Source organism: Vanessa cardui, chromosome 20, assembly GCF_905220365.1.
Source record: "Vanessa cardui chromosome 20, ilVanCard2.1, whole genome shotgun sequence".
NCBI lineage: Eukaryota > Metazoa > Arthropoda > Insecta > Lepidoptera > Nymphalidae > Vanessa > Vanessa cardui.
The window spans coordinates 8,731,943-8,747,099 of NC_061142.1; the positions used below are offsets into that span (position 1 = coordinate 8,731,943).

At 34.4% G+C, this 15,157-nt stretch overlaps 1 protein-coding gene across 2 annotated transcripts in view; it reads right to left on the reverse strand.

The window, feature by feature from the left end:
- Positions 1–358: 358 nt before the first annotated feature.
- The window catches only part of LOC124538476 (homeobox protein prospero-like), a 55,291-nt gene continuing 40,492 nt past the window's right edge, over positions 359–15,157 (reverse strand). For both annotated transcript variants that reach the window (XM_047115553.1, XM_047115552.1), the window contains 2 exons: positions 5,325–5,469; positions 359–5,203 (listed from right to left, as the gene is read on the reverse strand). In XM_047115553.1, coding sequence (XP_046971509.1) covers positions 5,024–5,203; positions 5,325–5,469 — 325 coding nt within the window. In that variant the 3' untranslated portion in view covers positions 359–5,023. The remainder of the gene's footprint in view (positions 5,204–5,324; positions 5,470–15,157) is intronic.

Here is a 15,157-nt window from a genome sequence, read left to right on the forward strand (position 1 = left end):
CCGCCAATTTTTATACCAATATGTGAACGCAATTTGCAACGATCCGACAGTCGTGCGACTGTCGGACACAATTTTGATACATAGTTTTATCTTTCACGATATTCCACTTTATGTCTAAAACACCAAACAGTGGATCCTAAACATTTACGGACAAAGACACACGCTCGTAAATAATAAGCATTATGACAATGTGATACATTACAATATGTATTATTAAGAACCGTTATATTTAATGTAGGTTAGGTTAGTTTTGTGACAGTAGGTATGTATTGTCTGAGGCCCACAGATTACAATAGTGACCCGCTAGCAGCCATTCTAAGACAAATACCAAGGAATCGTTTACATTATTTTTTTTTTCCACTTTTCACCTTAAAAATTGCCTTTAAAGTTATCTTTTTACATCCAGAACCATATAAACATCTTTTTTAGTCATTTATATATTTTTTTTATCTATATAACAGGTCGGCCACACTGCTTCCCCGCGCACGCGACGTTCAACTTTTTATTTACAAATGGTTAATGTTCCTAAACGTTTAATATCCAATACTATTCTTAAAATTAAATACAAAAAACGCATGACATTATAAATTTACCTAATGTCCATTTTTGTCATCGCTATAATTTATGAAATTTTGATTTTTACACCAACTTTAGAAATATTCAATACAAAAATACTCTTTTGAATAAAATTTTATACACGACTCATTTATATCGTCGGCGCGAGAGCAGGGCGGCGGCATGGCTGCCTCGAAAGAAAAGCTTTGAGCCTCGTAACCTTAACATCTTGAAATTTGTACTAAATATATCGAAAACGAGCGGACGCGGGCCCTTGTTACTTAGCCGAAATGCGAGGATATCGAAAATAATGCCTAAACCCTAGTCGAATTTTAATTCTCCTTATTGGCGCGGCATCGTCCATTCGCCTCGCAATAGTGGCTCCTGCGACTGGAAGATGCTGCGTCATCATTAATTATTTAATTAATTTTGTCATTAATTTTGTATCTAATTTTATCACCGGCGACCGCGTCCGCTCGAGGTAATTTACAAATATATCATACGAAACCGCGTCGCACGGAATGCGACTTACAAAACATATAATTATAACAACATAACACACAGTTACATACAAACGCACGAGAATACGAAATGAACGTGTATCGCTGTTACGAATGAAGACCACAAGGATATCGAAATTATCGTTTATTTTATCACTAGATATACATATATACTCTCATATACAAAATTACGAACGCTTCTAGATCTCGGAGACTCTGTGTTATGTTTTGACAGATTTCAATTTATTCAGCGTTTATTATATCTTACAAAATACTTACTGATTAGCATCGGCAGTATTCGTTTTCAGATCCTAATAGTACCCGTGCTCAATTTTGACATTTTAATACGATATTATAAACGAACGATACTTATTTTATAACTACCTAACTTTTCAGCATTTTTCTTATTGATTTTTTTTCATATAGAAAAGTTGATACAGCTATTTGGTACATCTAAATGTGTTCTAACTCCAAAAATGAAATGCTACACAATAGAGTCAACTACAATTTCCAAAATTTAGGAACCATAATACCCAAACGTGAAACCGAATATATTATACATATATATTGTTTTTTTTTTCGTTTATAATTAATTTTGAAAATAATTAAATATCATTTTTTTTACATCATTATTCCAAACATTTCGTAGACGGATTCAAAAATACTAAAAGTGTAAAGGAAGAACATTAGATACATACTTTATGAAACATAAATAAACTATTATCTAGATACAAAGTGTCGAAACGATTACAGTTGACAATCGCCAAAAGGACAATATTATTTTATAATTCTACAATACATATAGTTACAAACTTGAGTTAAAAGTCACACCGAATTTTGTACTTTTACTGCGGGTTTACCCCATGATCACTGTGGACTTAATATTTCGATGTTTCAACTTGAGTCTTTATATTAATTTAGAAATAAAATTGTCAACCGATAAATTAAAAATGATACGTATTTTCGATAGATCATCAGCTCGATCGAATGTATATCCATTGTGGTCTTATTGCGGCTGCACAGTGAATCACTCAAGTATAAAATCCGGACAAAATAATCACTTAAATTACATCGTGTTTAGTCTTACCTTGCCAGAAAATATATATAAAAAAACGGCTCCAAGTATCTGCAAATAACGGCATGTCGGTTGAATACTGTTGATGTGAAATCAATACATTTCTATTGTAATATGTGTTTGTAGCCTGCACTGGTTTAAGATAGATTATTATGAAAAATTCTATGGAGAGATTGGAATAACGGATTCATTACTTACTATACAAGGAATTACATAGGTATACCGAAAATTTCTGGCTTTTCAGAGCTAACAAAAGCGGTCGCTACTTTGTAGAAGTAGCGCTTTACTTTATCACGGGGCTTTACTTTATCGAGATGATTAATTCAATTCTTCAATCTAGTTCAAGGTCTGCTAGAAGTTTCCCGCACATCGGAACCGTTAGCTCTGAAATGCCAATGTTTATGGTAAGAACAAAACAGATAACATTAACAAAATACAATTTTAACGTAACATGGAACGATTCTCGTTCACGAATAAGCCCTGCGGCGACTGCGTTTACGAACCAACGAACCAACGTGAATCAGGAAAATTAACCCGGGCTATTGCTGTGAAGGATTGGATTCGTGTGACACTTCCGTCGAAGTGTCCGGGGAAAGAAATTTCGAACTTAAAACCGGTGCGTCGAAAGAGGGGGGAGGCTGTGTGTTTATTTCTATGTGTCGATGTCTCAAAGGATTCATGTCTCATCACTCACTCCTAACCTGAACACTACTCTAAGCACACCAGTCGACGCCTGGTCCATCCTAAACTGAGGTACTCTTATATTATTGTAATAGTTCAAATGGTTACAAATGAAACGTTAACAAAGTGTAATACCAAATGAAAAATGCTTACACTTGCTTAGCTAAGGCCGGCCGCCGGCTCCGCGCGGCGCCACACTCGAAACTGAAGATGGTTTAAGATTCTGTACAATTCCGCAAATCAATTCGCAATTGCCGTTTGTCTATTGAGCCTTAAGTAAATATCATTAGCACTAAGATAGTTTTATTCGATTATCATCTCTTCTGTATTAAAATTATTGTATTATATACATGTCGCTATACATCTCTGTACAACTATCTATCTTATTGTGTAATATCTATATAAAGAAGCGATAAATGATAATTTATTGTTTGTATTCCTGTTGAACTGAGGATGTGAACTGAAACTGTCTCCGCGTGGCGGTGACGGCGGCCGGCTTCTACACGTTATAACAAATACATCAAGATATGCGGCGCACCCGAGCTGGCTACCAAACCTTGCTTACGAATCGTGCTTCCCTTCATCTCAAACGTGACATCCTTACACCCGCGGTCCGGGGGCGAGCGTCGCATGCGCCGCGCTACATATATCTACGAATCAAACTAAGTATTCTTCTATAGTATAATAGTAATGTGTATGTATACTGTACGTTCGATACGGCGAACTGTAATGCGTGTGCATGGCGGTGCGCGGACGCCGCGAGACGCCTTCGGTTGGGCAGAAGGTTCTATTGAGGGCCCTTTTGTATTCATTTCTTATTTATTCTTTTTGTAAAAAATCAACATTTCTGAAGGCACTTCTGATCGGACGAGGTGGCCCAGTGCATTTGTGTTTCGATTGTTGCCAAATAGTCTTGTCTGTAATTTAGTCATCGTTATGTTTTTGGTAGATTTCGGTCTATTGTCTCTGCTGCCTTCGACTATTGCGCCTGCTTGGGTGTGGGAAGATGTCTATTAGAGAGGAGAGCCGTCGCGGGGCGTCCGCCTGCGGAGCGATCGCGTCACGATCTTCTTAAAATATTTCATCAGTAAATAGAAAAGGAATGCCAGTAGAATACGCGGTGTGGTTATATAGGATTATAGATATAATGTTTAAAAGTAGTTTTTACGGTCGCTAGAGTCGTGAATATTGTATGTATACTTTAGAAAATGAAACATGTATCGTGACGACATCGACCGCTCCGCACTTGCACATGAGCGATGCTATATTATGGGCCCACGCATGTTTCGGAATATAATATTTTATCTAACAAATAAACTTAACCCTAGGTCCGGTGCGGCGAGCCGCGCTGGTCCGGACGAACTGATATCCTCTTGCCGAACGATGCCGAAATGTGGTAAATACAACTCAGGATGTTTACAGTAATCGGAACTCAAGATGCTTACGAATTTTCGAATTTGGTGTCAGTTTATCTTTATTCTATTGAAAAACCTGCACGAACATATAACCGGCTATCAGTATAAAAATAATGTTTAAATTCTTTGTTTGTGGATCGAAAAATAACCCTGCTCTATTGTACTAATCACTATGGTTAACGTTAATTATTCCTAAAATAATGATGACGAGGTAAAGGTTGACAATTTTCGGCGACGCGATGCGCCAAAACAAAAATATCACGGGAAATAATCAACAAAAAACAATCTCCAAAGGTGAGGGAATGGGAAGGGGGAAAAATTCAAACAAAATAAAAACAACGAAAAGTTCAAAACTTAAGCAGTTAATATATTAATCGTTTTTTTCCTTAAAGAATAAATCAATAAATGATTTTAAGATATACATAACTATAAAAACCATTTACGATAATACTTAATAATATAATAATAATTATATATAGCGAAATATATTATGTGCAGAAATAAAATTCTAGGTGACTTAAATTTTCTCTTACTCGTATAACCTAATGAATTTTCTAGGAGAGCGCGCGCTGTGGCGGGCGAGCCGCGCGCCGCACCACGCCGCTCGACGTCCAACGTACAAATTCAATTTTTAATAATTTAATTAAACTTCTTTTATTAATAATTTTGATTCTGAAGGCCTAAATGCGAGTGTCGTAAAATTTTGGTGTGCGAAACGATCGTCCAATGGATTTTTTTTTCAACTTTTAAAATTTAGTTAGCCGAAAGTTTTCGTGTGCGTCGAGTCGATGTGGCGTTCACTCAAGCTGTTCGAGGAAGTTCGGCGACTTGAAGTACTCGGGCACGGGATCGTCCAGCCGCGAGATCACCTTGTAGATGGACTTCTTCCAGCTCTGCTCGGCGTCCTTCCCGCCCTGGATGGCGCGGAAGAACTCTCGGAGCGTCTGCTCAACCACGTATCGGAAGTTTGGAGGAACCTTGAAAGAAAATTATTGCTGTTTAGCTATTGACCACGACTCGTCAGTCGAAATGGTTTCGATACCCTTTCGAAGATATAGAAAATCGTATGAAAGTTTTGCAATTTCAATTGATACTCACTTCGATATGATTATTTCTGTTGTAATGCAGGTTGAGCACTCTGTATAGTTCGGAGTCACCGGCTACGTGCAGGTCATCCGCTGTCTTTAATCCTTCGCTGATGGCTTGCCGCGCGTATTTCTCCATTTGTATATAATAGAACTCCCTGAATCAAGAGAAAATAAAATATTAATTTATTTGAAAATACACTTAAAATATTATAGAAATTATGATAATTTGTTCAAAGGCCTCAACTCTAAGCGTTCAGTAATAAGTACGTATCATTTTGGTCGAAATAAATATAAATTGAAAACGATCTCGGCTGTTCGTTGCAGTCGATAGGTATTAGTTATGGGGTAGGCAATGCACCTATGCTGTTTCCCCGTAATGGAAGCGCGTTACGTGTAGGCAAATTCACCTGCCGTGTGACACTTGACGGCACAATGAAAATATAAAAAGCTCTCGAAAGCCGTCGAGGGCGGAGAGGATTTGATTAGTCATTTTCGCTCAGTCCGCTTGTCGCGTTGCATCGCTTCGCTATCTTCGCTTCGCTTCGCTTACGAGAGCGAATCGAGAGTCTCGCGAGGCTAATTACTTACGAGTTTGCATTCAGACGGGCTAATTCAGTTTTTCGCGTCTCGTCGAGTGACGCGTTACTTTTGGAAAAATTGTTGCTGCTTTATGAAGGGTTTTAAGTCGGCTTTTTATTTCGGCTTGCGTATTTCAATTACGTTTCGAATCGTTCTCTTTCAAATTCACTTAGTACATGTTTATAAGTAGATGACGAAAATTCCAACCGAAAAAAGTTATAATTTACTTAACATACATACATCGACGCTACGAATTTAAATTTAAGTCGAAATTTCATTTAAAGAATCGAGATTTAGCCGGTTTAGATCTAAAGGTTTGATATGAACGGTTTGCAAAAACAAATGTGGTATAAAAAAGGAAAGATAGCAGAGAATCGTAAAAACCCAAATCACTCAATAGTGAGCTATCAATCGACGCGGATCATCTCTAAGCCACTTGCGCGAGCGAGCGCACTCCAACCTCTCGCTCGCACATCGGGGTATCTATTATTTTTTAATTGGCACTCTGCGAGAGATTGCAGCCTTACTAATTGAGTAAGTAAATGAAGTGTCTTAATAATTAGATGTCTTTTTTAGCTAGTGAGAGGAGCTGTGATGTTTAGGTACTCGTGTCTACGCCTAGTCGTGTTTTCCTTAATTAGGATAGGGTAGGACTGATAAAATGATTTCGTGGAACGCTTGAACAGTTTGTTAAAACAAAACGTAACGGCATTTACTGTGGAAATTTAAACTGAACGCTTAGATGAAAGTATAATATATAATACTCAAAAAAATATTCACAATTAATTCAAATCAAAATATATGTATATAAGTTTTTGTTTCAATTTTATATAGGTGCTTAAGCATTATAATAATTTGATGCTTGTTATCTGGAACTTCGTTAAATATATATTGAGATATAAAGAAAACACTTACAAACTGTAATTATGATTAAAATATAACTGCGATTGAACAACTTATCGTATAAGTACATTCATATGTTTTAATTATTAAATGTCATTAATATTGTCATTACGGTGATAGGATTAACAGATGGTTCGTGTTCTGCTTGACTATTAGATATGTAAGAGGTTGTGTCCTTTTAATTAGACGCTAAGTGTCTTGAAGAGATAGTTCAATGACCTAGTAACGTTGATTGAATATTTTTATTTTTAATTCAATGTGATATTTTAAAATATCGAACGCCTTCCAATTGATGGAACTTTTTTAATTCTATATATCTTATAAACCATGAAGGTCTCAGCAAAGAGTTTTTAATAGAATACATTTTAAAGAAAAAGAATAAAAGTAATGACGTTTAAATCTAAGGTAATTTGTAAGCTGTTGACGTGCGTATCGATTATCGACCTGTGATATGCGGGTGCTTTAAGTAGGTGACGCGAAATCATCGAACCGTATTCGAACGGGACTTGCTGAAACAAATGATCATCGAATAGCGACATGTACACTGACAACCCATAGATGTCCCACTATTGGGCAATGGACTCTTCTTTTCAGACGGTTTAGAGGTAATTTCTTACAATACGATTGGTGACAATACGTGGTACTAATACTACCAAACACCTTAGGAATGTTAAAGACGATCATTAAATAGTATAAAACAAAGTCGCTTACCGCTGTCTGTCCCTATGTCTGTTTAGATCTTTCTAATTACGCAACGGATTTTGATGCGATTTTTTTAATAGATAGAGTGATTCGAGAGGAAGGTTTTCGTATGCAATACATGGACAATATAGTTAAGAAACAAGAAAAAGTCTGTAATATATTTAGTATCAGCATTGCACCCGTGCGAAGCCAGGCGGGTCGCTTGTTAAGGATATAAATAAGTGTTCTTGTTAATATACATACGAACCCCGTAATCTTAATTTACAATCCACGTATTACAAACACTGAACCATTCCGGCTTAAATAACGATACTTTAAATAAAATATCAATCGCATCAATATGAAATAAAATTTTGTAAAACTTAAAACAATATTATCGCAATTTTCAACTTGAACGTGTTGACATCCATTTGGAATAAAAATGTGAATTAAAACCGTTACTGTGTGAATCAGCTGTTGCTATTGTGCACGCATTCGGCTTAACGAATTTTGGTAATGTAAAGGTTGAATGAATCTCTACCTTCTCCGAACGAAATAAGGCGTAAATTCGCTTAATTATAACCGCGTAAGATTCGCGGATTTTTCAGACAATAGAAACATTCCAAGCGGGTTATCGTCAACACCAAGTGATTTTCGACATTAAATTTTGGTTAATAAAATTGAAATTTCTGTGAATGTATCTGTTGTCTATTGTCTACTAATTCTTAAGATATCGCATCTTGCGCCTACCTGGGGCCAACGTCTTGAATGTCATTGTTTGCTGAAGCCAGTTGGTGATTTTTTTTTGTGCGAAAGTTTCTTATATTTTGTTGAAAAACGGAATAGGGGTTCGAAGGAAGTTACTTTATTCGGTCTGGGAGGAAATTAACCTTCATTGTTTAAAGGGACGAAAAATTTTATTTCAAAGTTAAGTTCTTTATACGTCGATATATATTTAAAATAAATTAGGATATTTTTATCTATAAATAAAGAACCATTTTATTTTAAAATATTCCGAAATGGGCTGAATATCTAATTGGTCCTACTAAATAGGTTATAAGCCATTTAAAACTTCTTAGTAGAACCAGTATCTATTAAATTAATAAAAAAAATTCATCCATGTAAAACTAGCAAATATAAAAGTAATTAGTATAATATTAGCAACGAATATAAAAGTATTTTTTTTTCATGGTAGCATAATAATTCAAATTAATGTAAGAATTTTAACTCGTAAATTGGCGACCGCAGTATAGGGTCGAAAGAAAGGAAATCTCAACTCTTGTCTTATTCTCCCCTCAAGAAACATTCGATTCCCGTGTGAACCAAACACTTACCATAGACTTGAGAAGAAAAAGAAACATGCGGGATTTATTTCCATTATTTTTTTTCATACAGAAGCTGCTTTCGAAAATATTATTATTAACTTATCGACTTTATTTAATTTGCGAACGCTTTTATATAAAGAGACGATTTTAAAATAAAATCTCCATTTCATATTGCTTAAATGTAAAATGGGTAAAGCTTTGAATTTATCTGTTTACCTTAAAAATAAATTTACGCAAACAATAAACTTTCGATTCTTTACTTTTACAAACACTTTATGGTTTTATTACGAAATGCAATGGTTTTAAGTAGGAATATCGCACCTTACGTCCGCTCTAAAATCGTCATAAGTCTATGTATCCCTAAGTAAGCCCAAGACGTTTCTCCGAGGGGTCTGTCTTATTGTTCATTTTTTTTCCATCCTTTCATTGTTGACTCGCTCAGTGCGAATGTTGGAGCTCTTTATACTAAACTCGATTTCTTAGTTCAGCTATAACGGATTTTTGACGTTTAGATATTACAAACTAACTTGTTATAACAATACTCAGCTACCAAGCGAGATGAACGATGGAATATATCTGTTATTTTGATGGGAAAACTGACTAAGCATTTTTAATATGTTTTTGCTTAACTTAATTTAGAATTATAATAATAATCATGACGTATTAGCTTCATAAGTGATCACTTGCTGTGTACCTTGTTAACATATTACACATATTATCGTGTACATTATATATTTTACCCGTTGTTCATACACAAACAAACATTAAATTGTAATCACAAAGATTACAACAAGAAAATATATTATAATCAAAGTATATCTTTGTCATATTACTACTACTATTGTATTTTGTTGGTTTTTATATCTCTTGTTAAAATAATATCGATATTTCAATGAGACAACATAGATCGGCAATCACGAAAAATATCGGCAGATGTGCGCTTGCGACCCTATTCATTATGCCGGTAATATTGTTGCGAATAATAATACATTTGCGGAATAGTCATAGAAATCTTCCACAACTATTTATTTATATATACTAAATTATAAGAAAAGTAAAAATCTTACTGATATCCCTTAAAGAATTATTGAGTAGAGACTCATGTATTTTTTAATGATAATAAGTCTGGCAACACTGTATTCGACATTATATAATCCTTCAAAAATAATTATAAACACAAATTAAGCATATGAAAATTAATCGTTGCCTGGATTTAACTATTTACGTTACATTACGATGATCGTCCATCCATTGGGCTATATCTGCTTTGCATTTGTTTTTAAATATCAATAAAACTTGAGCAGGTATTATGTAGTAAATGTATTTGATTCGAGTACCACCATAACTAAACGTTTTGTCGATTATGGGTCATATTGATGAATTGTCGTTTCAGTTATTTCTTATTTTACGTCCAAGTCAATGCGGGTGAATTGAATGTTAAGATTTTCTTCTCTGATATGAAATTCAAATGCAAAATATAACAGACAGATAATATATCAAATACAATTAAGTAATATTTCATATATTGAACATAGTTTAGTGTAAGGAAAAACTTGTAGTAACAGTTTGATGTAAAAATAGAACAAAATCAAAACTATACTAAACTTCATTAATGAGAACACAAAATTGTAACATGATACTTTTAATAAAAAAAAGTGAAATAGGTACTCCAATCTTAGACTGTTTTACTATAAATTAATAAATAATGTGTGGTTAATGAATACGCAACTAAAGAGATTAATATCGCGATATCTGTAGTCACCTTGTATCTTATGTTCTTAATTCAAATATTCAAATAAAAAAAAATAACTGTTTCTTTATTCAATTTCAAACATAAATATGACTGTTTATTCAACGATTATTAGCTATCAGAACTTTTTGAATGATATAAATGTCATATTTATCAAAATTGTTGCCAGTTTTCTTATTTCATTCACGTCTGCAATGCGGGCTCACTGTGCGTGCTTGATAACTGGGGTAAGAACTTCTGAGATAGGTACTAATTATGTTTTTTTTTTTATAGCGGATTTATGTTCAAAGTCTAAATGTAAATGTGTATTGAATTTATTTAACTAGAAAATAAAAATGTAGTATCTAGTAAATAGTAATCATTAATAGTATGCTGCTCCCAATTTTAATTAGGAAATTTTATTTTGAATAAGCATATTCTAATTAAGATAAAAAGGATATTCACAGATTATAAAAAACATTATACAAATTACAATCGTTTAAAAATATATTATATGTCTGTAGGTATTAATTGATATAGCGGCGTTGCTTAATGTCATCAATGCGCTATGCTACCCTCCAAAACTCAATAATAGACGCGCTTAAAAACTATACATATATGAGAGTTTAAACTAAAGGGGTGCGTAACATTTGGTTCGGAACTGAAAAATAGTTTCCAGACATTTCCCGGTGACTTCACCAAACACTCATTTCGATCGTTGCCAAATACAATGGTTATTAAAACCTGATGCTCGGCTCATGATATGGGGAGGTATTACGTTATGTACTACATGCGCAGCTATGTACTGTGTCTGTGAGAGTGGACGCCGTCCAGCTTTCCTAGAGCACGGCAGAATGAGCCGATGCGGCAGAGTAAGAAAACTTTTAGACAAAAAAAATGCTTTTTTTTTGTTAATTATAATTTTTATTTTTTTTTAAATATAATTTAGTTTAGATTCGATAGATGTTTCAATAGTCAAATTAGTCGTTATTAAAAAAAATATTCAAAACAACAAACAATGTTAGTACGAAGAATAGCGTGCGGGAAAAAATCGTAATTCGTTAAGCGAAAGTTCAGTAATATCTGATTGAAGAAGTTGATATCGAGGCGCATTTAAAATTGTACAAAGTTTTGAGGAACGCGCCGCCTCTGTATTTTTGTTCTCTGTGTAAAAGTCGCACGGCGCTGTGCACACATGTACACGGCGCACACATAGGCGCCAGTAAAAGCGAGTAAACTAATACCGGGCCGGATTAATGCTTCAGTTAGTGAAAAAACTTTTTTTCAGACTGCGCCGTCCGACACAGGGCCGCACTCAGACAAAGTTCAAAGGAAAATTATTAAGTCATGCGATATTACGTAATATGAAACATTATATTAAAAGAATTCGCTCGCACATAAAAGGTAGGCTATGTTAGCTTAAATTTTCACTGTCATTATGAAAATTTTGATGTTGAAAACATATTATGCATTAAATATATCACAATATATAATTGCTAAATTAGAAAGTATGCGTTAATTCATTGAATACGATATTTAAATATTGGTTTTTATGTAAACGTCTTTAAAGTACTATGGAAGTTATAATTTGAAATATTGCTTAAAATAAAAATATTTTATTATTCCAGTTACCGTAATAAAAGCGTACGATAGCATTTCGTAAGTAGTATACGGCATGCGGGCTGTAGACAATAATCTATGCCTCTATACTGAAACGGCAACTTTCTCGCAAATAACTCGCTTATCTTATAACGGAAAATCCTATAACCGTACAATCCCTGCGCTTATTGCGTCATCATTATATACGTCTAGAAATACTAAAAATAAAGTACGAGGATATAAAACAATTGCAAATATATATATAGCTATAACAAAGCAATAGAGCAGCGATAACATACTATGTTAAAGACAAATGATTGACTTTGAAAATTCAAGAGTTATTAGCAAATCGTATTGAAATATGTATTAGAAAAGTATAGTAGATTTTGTGAACTGCGTTGTTTAATTAAGTAGACACTGAAAATCTTTTTTTTTAGTATTATATTGTTGGTTTTTTTATCGTACTAGGTTAGGTAATCATAGATTATATAAAAGTCCGTCGAGAGGCGAGTGCGGACCTGGCTAATGACTCCCTCCTCGCTGACCTGCCTCTGTCTTGTACCCCACGCTTCAAAAGTTCAGCTCATTTGAGTGCTTGCGGAGATTTTATTACCCCAACTATACTCGGTATTAAAATTTCGAAAAAAAAGGGTTGAGCAGACGCGCGTTTAAGGGCCGCATTAAGCTGACCGTTCGCGGTTACTTGATTTCAGGATTAGTTCGCTAATTACTGTTTTGAGACAGTTTCAAAAACCAGTTCTGGACGTTCTTTTATTTTCAGTCGTCCATGCTTCGTTTGAGTGCAGTCTACTAAAATCGAAAATTATACGAGAACCATGCTTTATTCCTAAAGAATTATTTATGAAACACTCCTGTACAAATATAACAGATTCAATAAAAACGAGCTTACGCAAACATCGAAATTGAATATTGAAAATAAATACAGATAAAAAAAAACCTAATAATTTTAAAGGTAATGGAGTTCCGTAATGTACCTACAATACTGGCCGTTGATAAAAAATACAGAAAAAAAAGTTGATCACTTCAATAAATACGAAGCCAGATGCGCGCGTACGTCATATAGATTTGTTTTATCGTGACGAATAGTAATCCGAGAATATGTTTTAATATGAAGGGTGTTGATCACGTGTCTAACAATAATTACTTTAGTGTTGCCAGGCGTCATTACGTCAAACCGCCTGCTTGCCATCGCATTTTCAGTTTTACTCAAGTTATTTCCCTGGGGTTTTTGTCATTGCCATTTATTACTAAGATTTCCGTGGCACGAGTTTTCACTTGAACTTATAATAAGTATTTTAATGTATTCACTGATGATCATTTCATTCCAACATAATGACTCGTTTCGTAAAAAGATTGTATTAACAGAAAAAAAATCGCGATGTTTCCAAAGCGAATATGTACATAAATTCGCTCCTCTGATATAATAATTATGTTCCATATTATTATAACATGCTCGATTTAAATATTCAAGTAAATCAAACAACAGTGTTTTTATACGCTGTTATCTAAAATGTTTTGTCCTTGTCGTATCCTTCTGTCTTCGCTGACCACTATCGTTAACAGCGGAAGTTGAGCAGCGCTGGCGCAGCCTTATCTCCCTCGGGAATGAAGTCAACGCGACCAATCAGCTGAGATCTCTAACACTTGAACATTCTTATATCAATCGTTTGTTCTACCAAGTATCGGCGGGTCAAGTTTAGCTGGACGTCCGCGAAGACAACTTGTTATATACCTACAGTTCGCAGTATAAATGTTTTACAGTTATAATTGAATGTTTTTACGTCTTTGTTGTAATTGGAACGTGTTACTGAACTACCTAAGGATATGTTTATTATATTTCTTATCAATATATGTTATGTTCGAAAATAAGTCACATTTATAAAATAATTGGTCTCTTATCAATACACCATTAGTGAGTAAGCACACATTATTAGTACACATTTTTCATCACGAATGTCGTAAGATATCGCACTGATAGAAACAAGTGAAAGGCGCGGCATAGGCTTTATACACATGGGAAATTATCCAAGTGCCACTAAACGACAAGTTTCTGACCCCGCCCTAAGATGTAATTAATTAAGTAACAAATTCTTTAATACGACAAGGCAAAAGTATAAAAGCGGCACGTTTATATGAATATACGTATCATATTAAGCTCGCTTAACATTTCATTTAAAATATTGTCATTAACAAAAGAGGTTCGTTACGACTTTATCACTGGCCGGCTATCTCGGTAAAAAAAGAAAATAAAAGTCGCGTGACATCCAAGTTCCCGCCCAAAACTCGTGTGTCGTGTCATTAGAAGCGTATTAAGGTTTTTAAGGCAGAGACTAATGAAAGAACACCGCACCCGCTCCTTCGAGACCGCGTCAAGGCGTGCCTTACGATTGAACATATTTAATATGTTAATACTTTTAAAATTTGATCAATTATAAATATAATTAGTTTTTAATATACATACGAACACTTTTATAAACAGCTTTGTACTGGAAAGTCGATACAAAGATAGTGAATTTATGTAAGGCAATTTTATGATAAATAATGTCTATGATTATTAAAATTAGTTTGATTTCGTTATTAAATAAAATAAATAATTAATAACGATTAAATATGACACAGATAGTAAAATTAGTTCGATGAATTGAGGGTTCGGGTGGGGTGATGTAATTAAAAATCGAAAGCCCCATCGAAGACAAGATAAGGTCGGTCGGAAGAAACCACCACTTTTCTAATTACGGTTTCATTAGCTGATGGATGCCTTACTCATGCTTTGCTTATGCCTCTATGTTGTCAGTTCACGCCTTGCTTTTGGCATTGTGTGTTCAAATTGACCTCGAATTTATTTTTTTTTCCAAAATATATAAAAAATAGACGCTCCTACCTAAATTTAAGATTCCTCCATATTCTGTTGTACTTGTAATTTTAACGTATCTCTGCCAAAGCAGGCAATGAACATTGAACCCGCAAGCGTTTCGTACCGTGTGAGATAAGTGAAAATATTTTTTG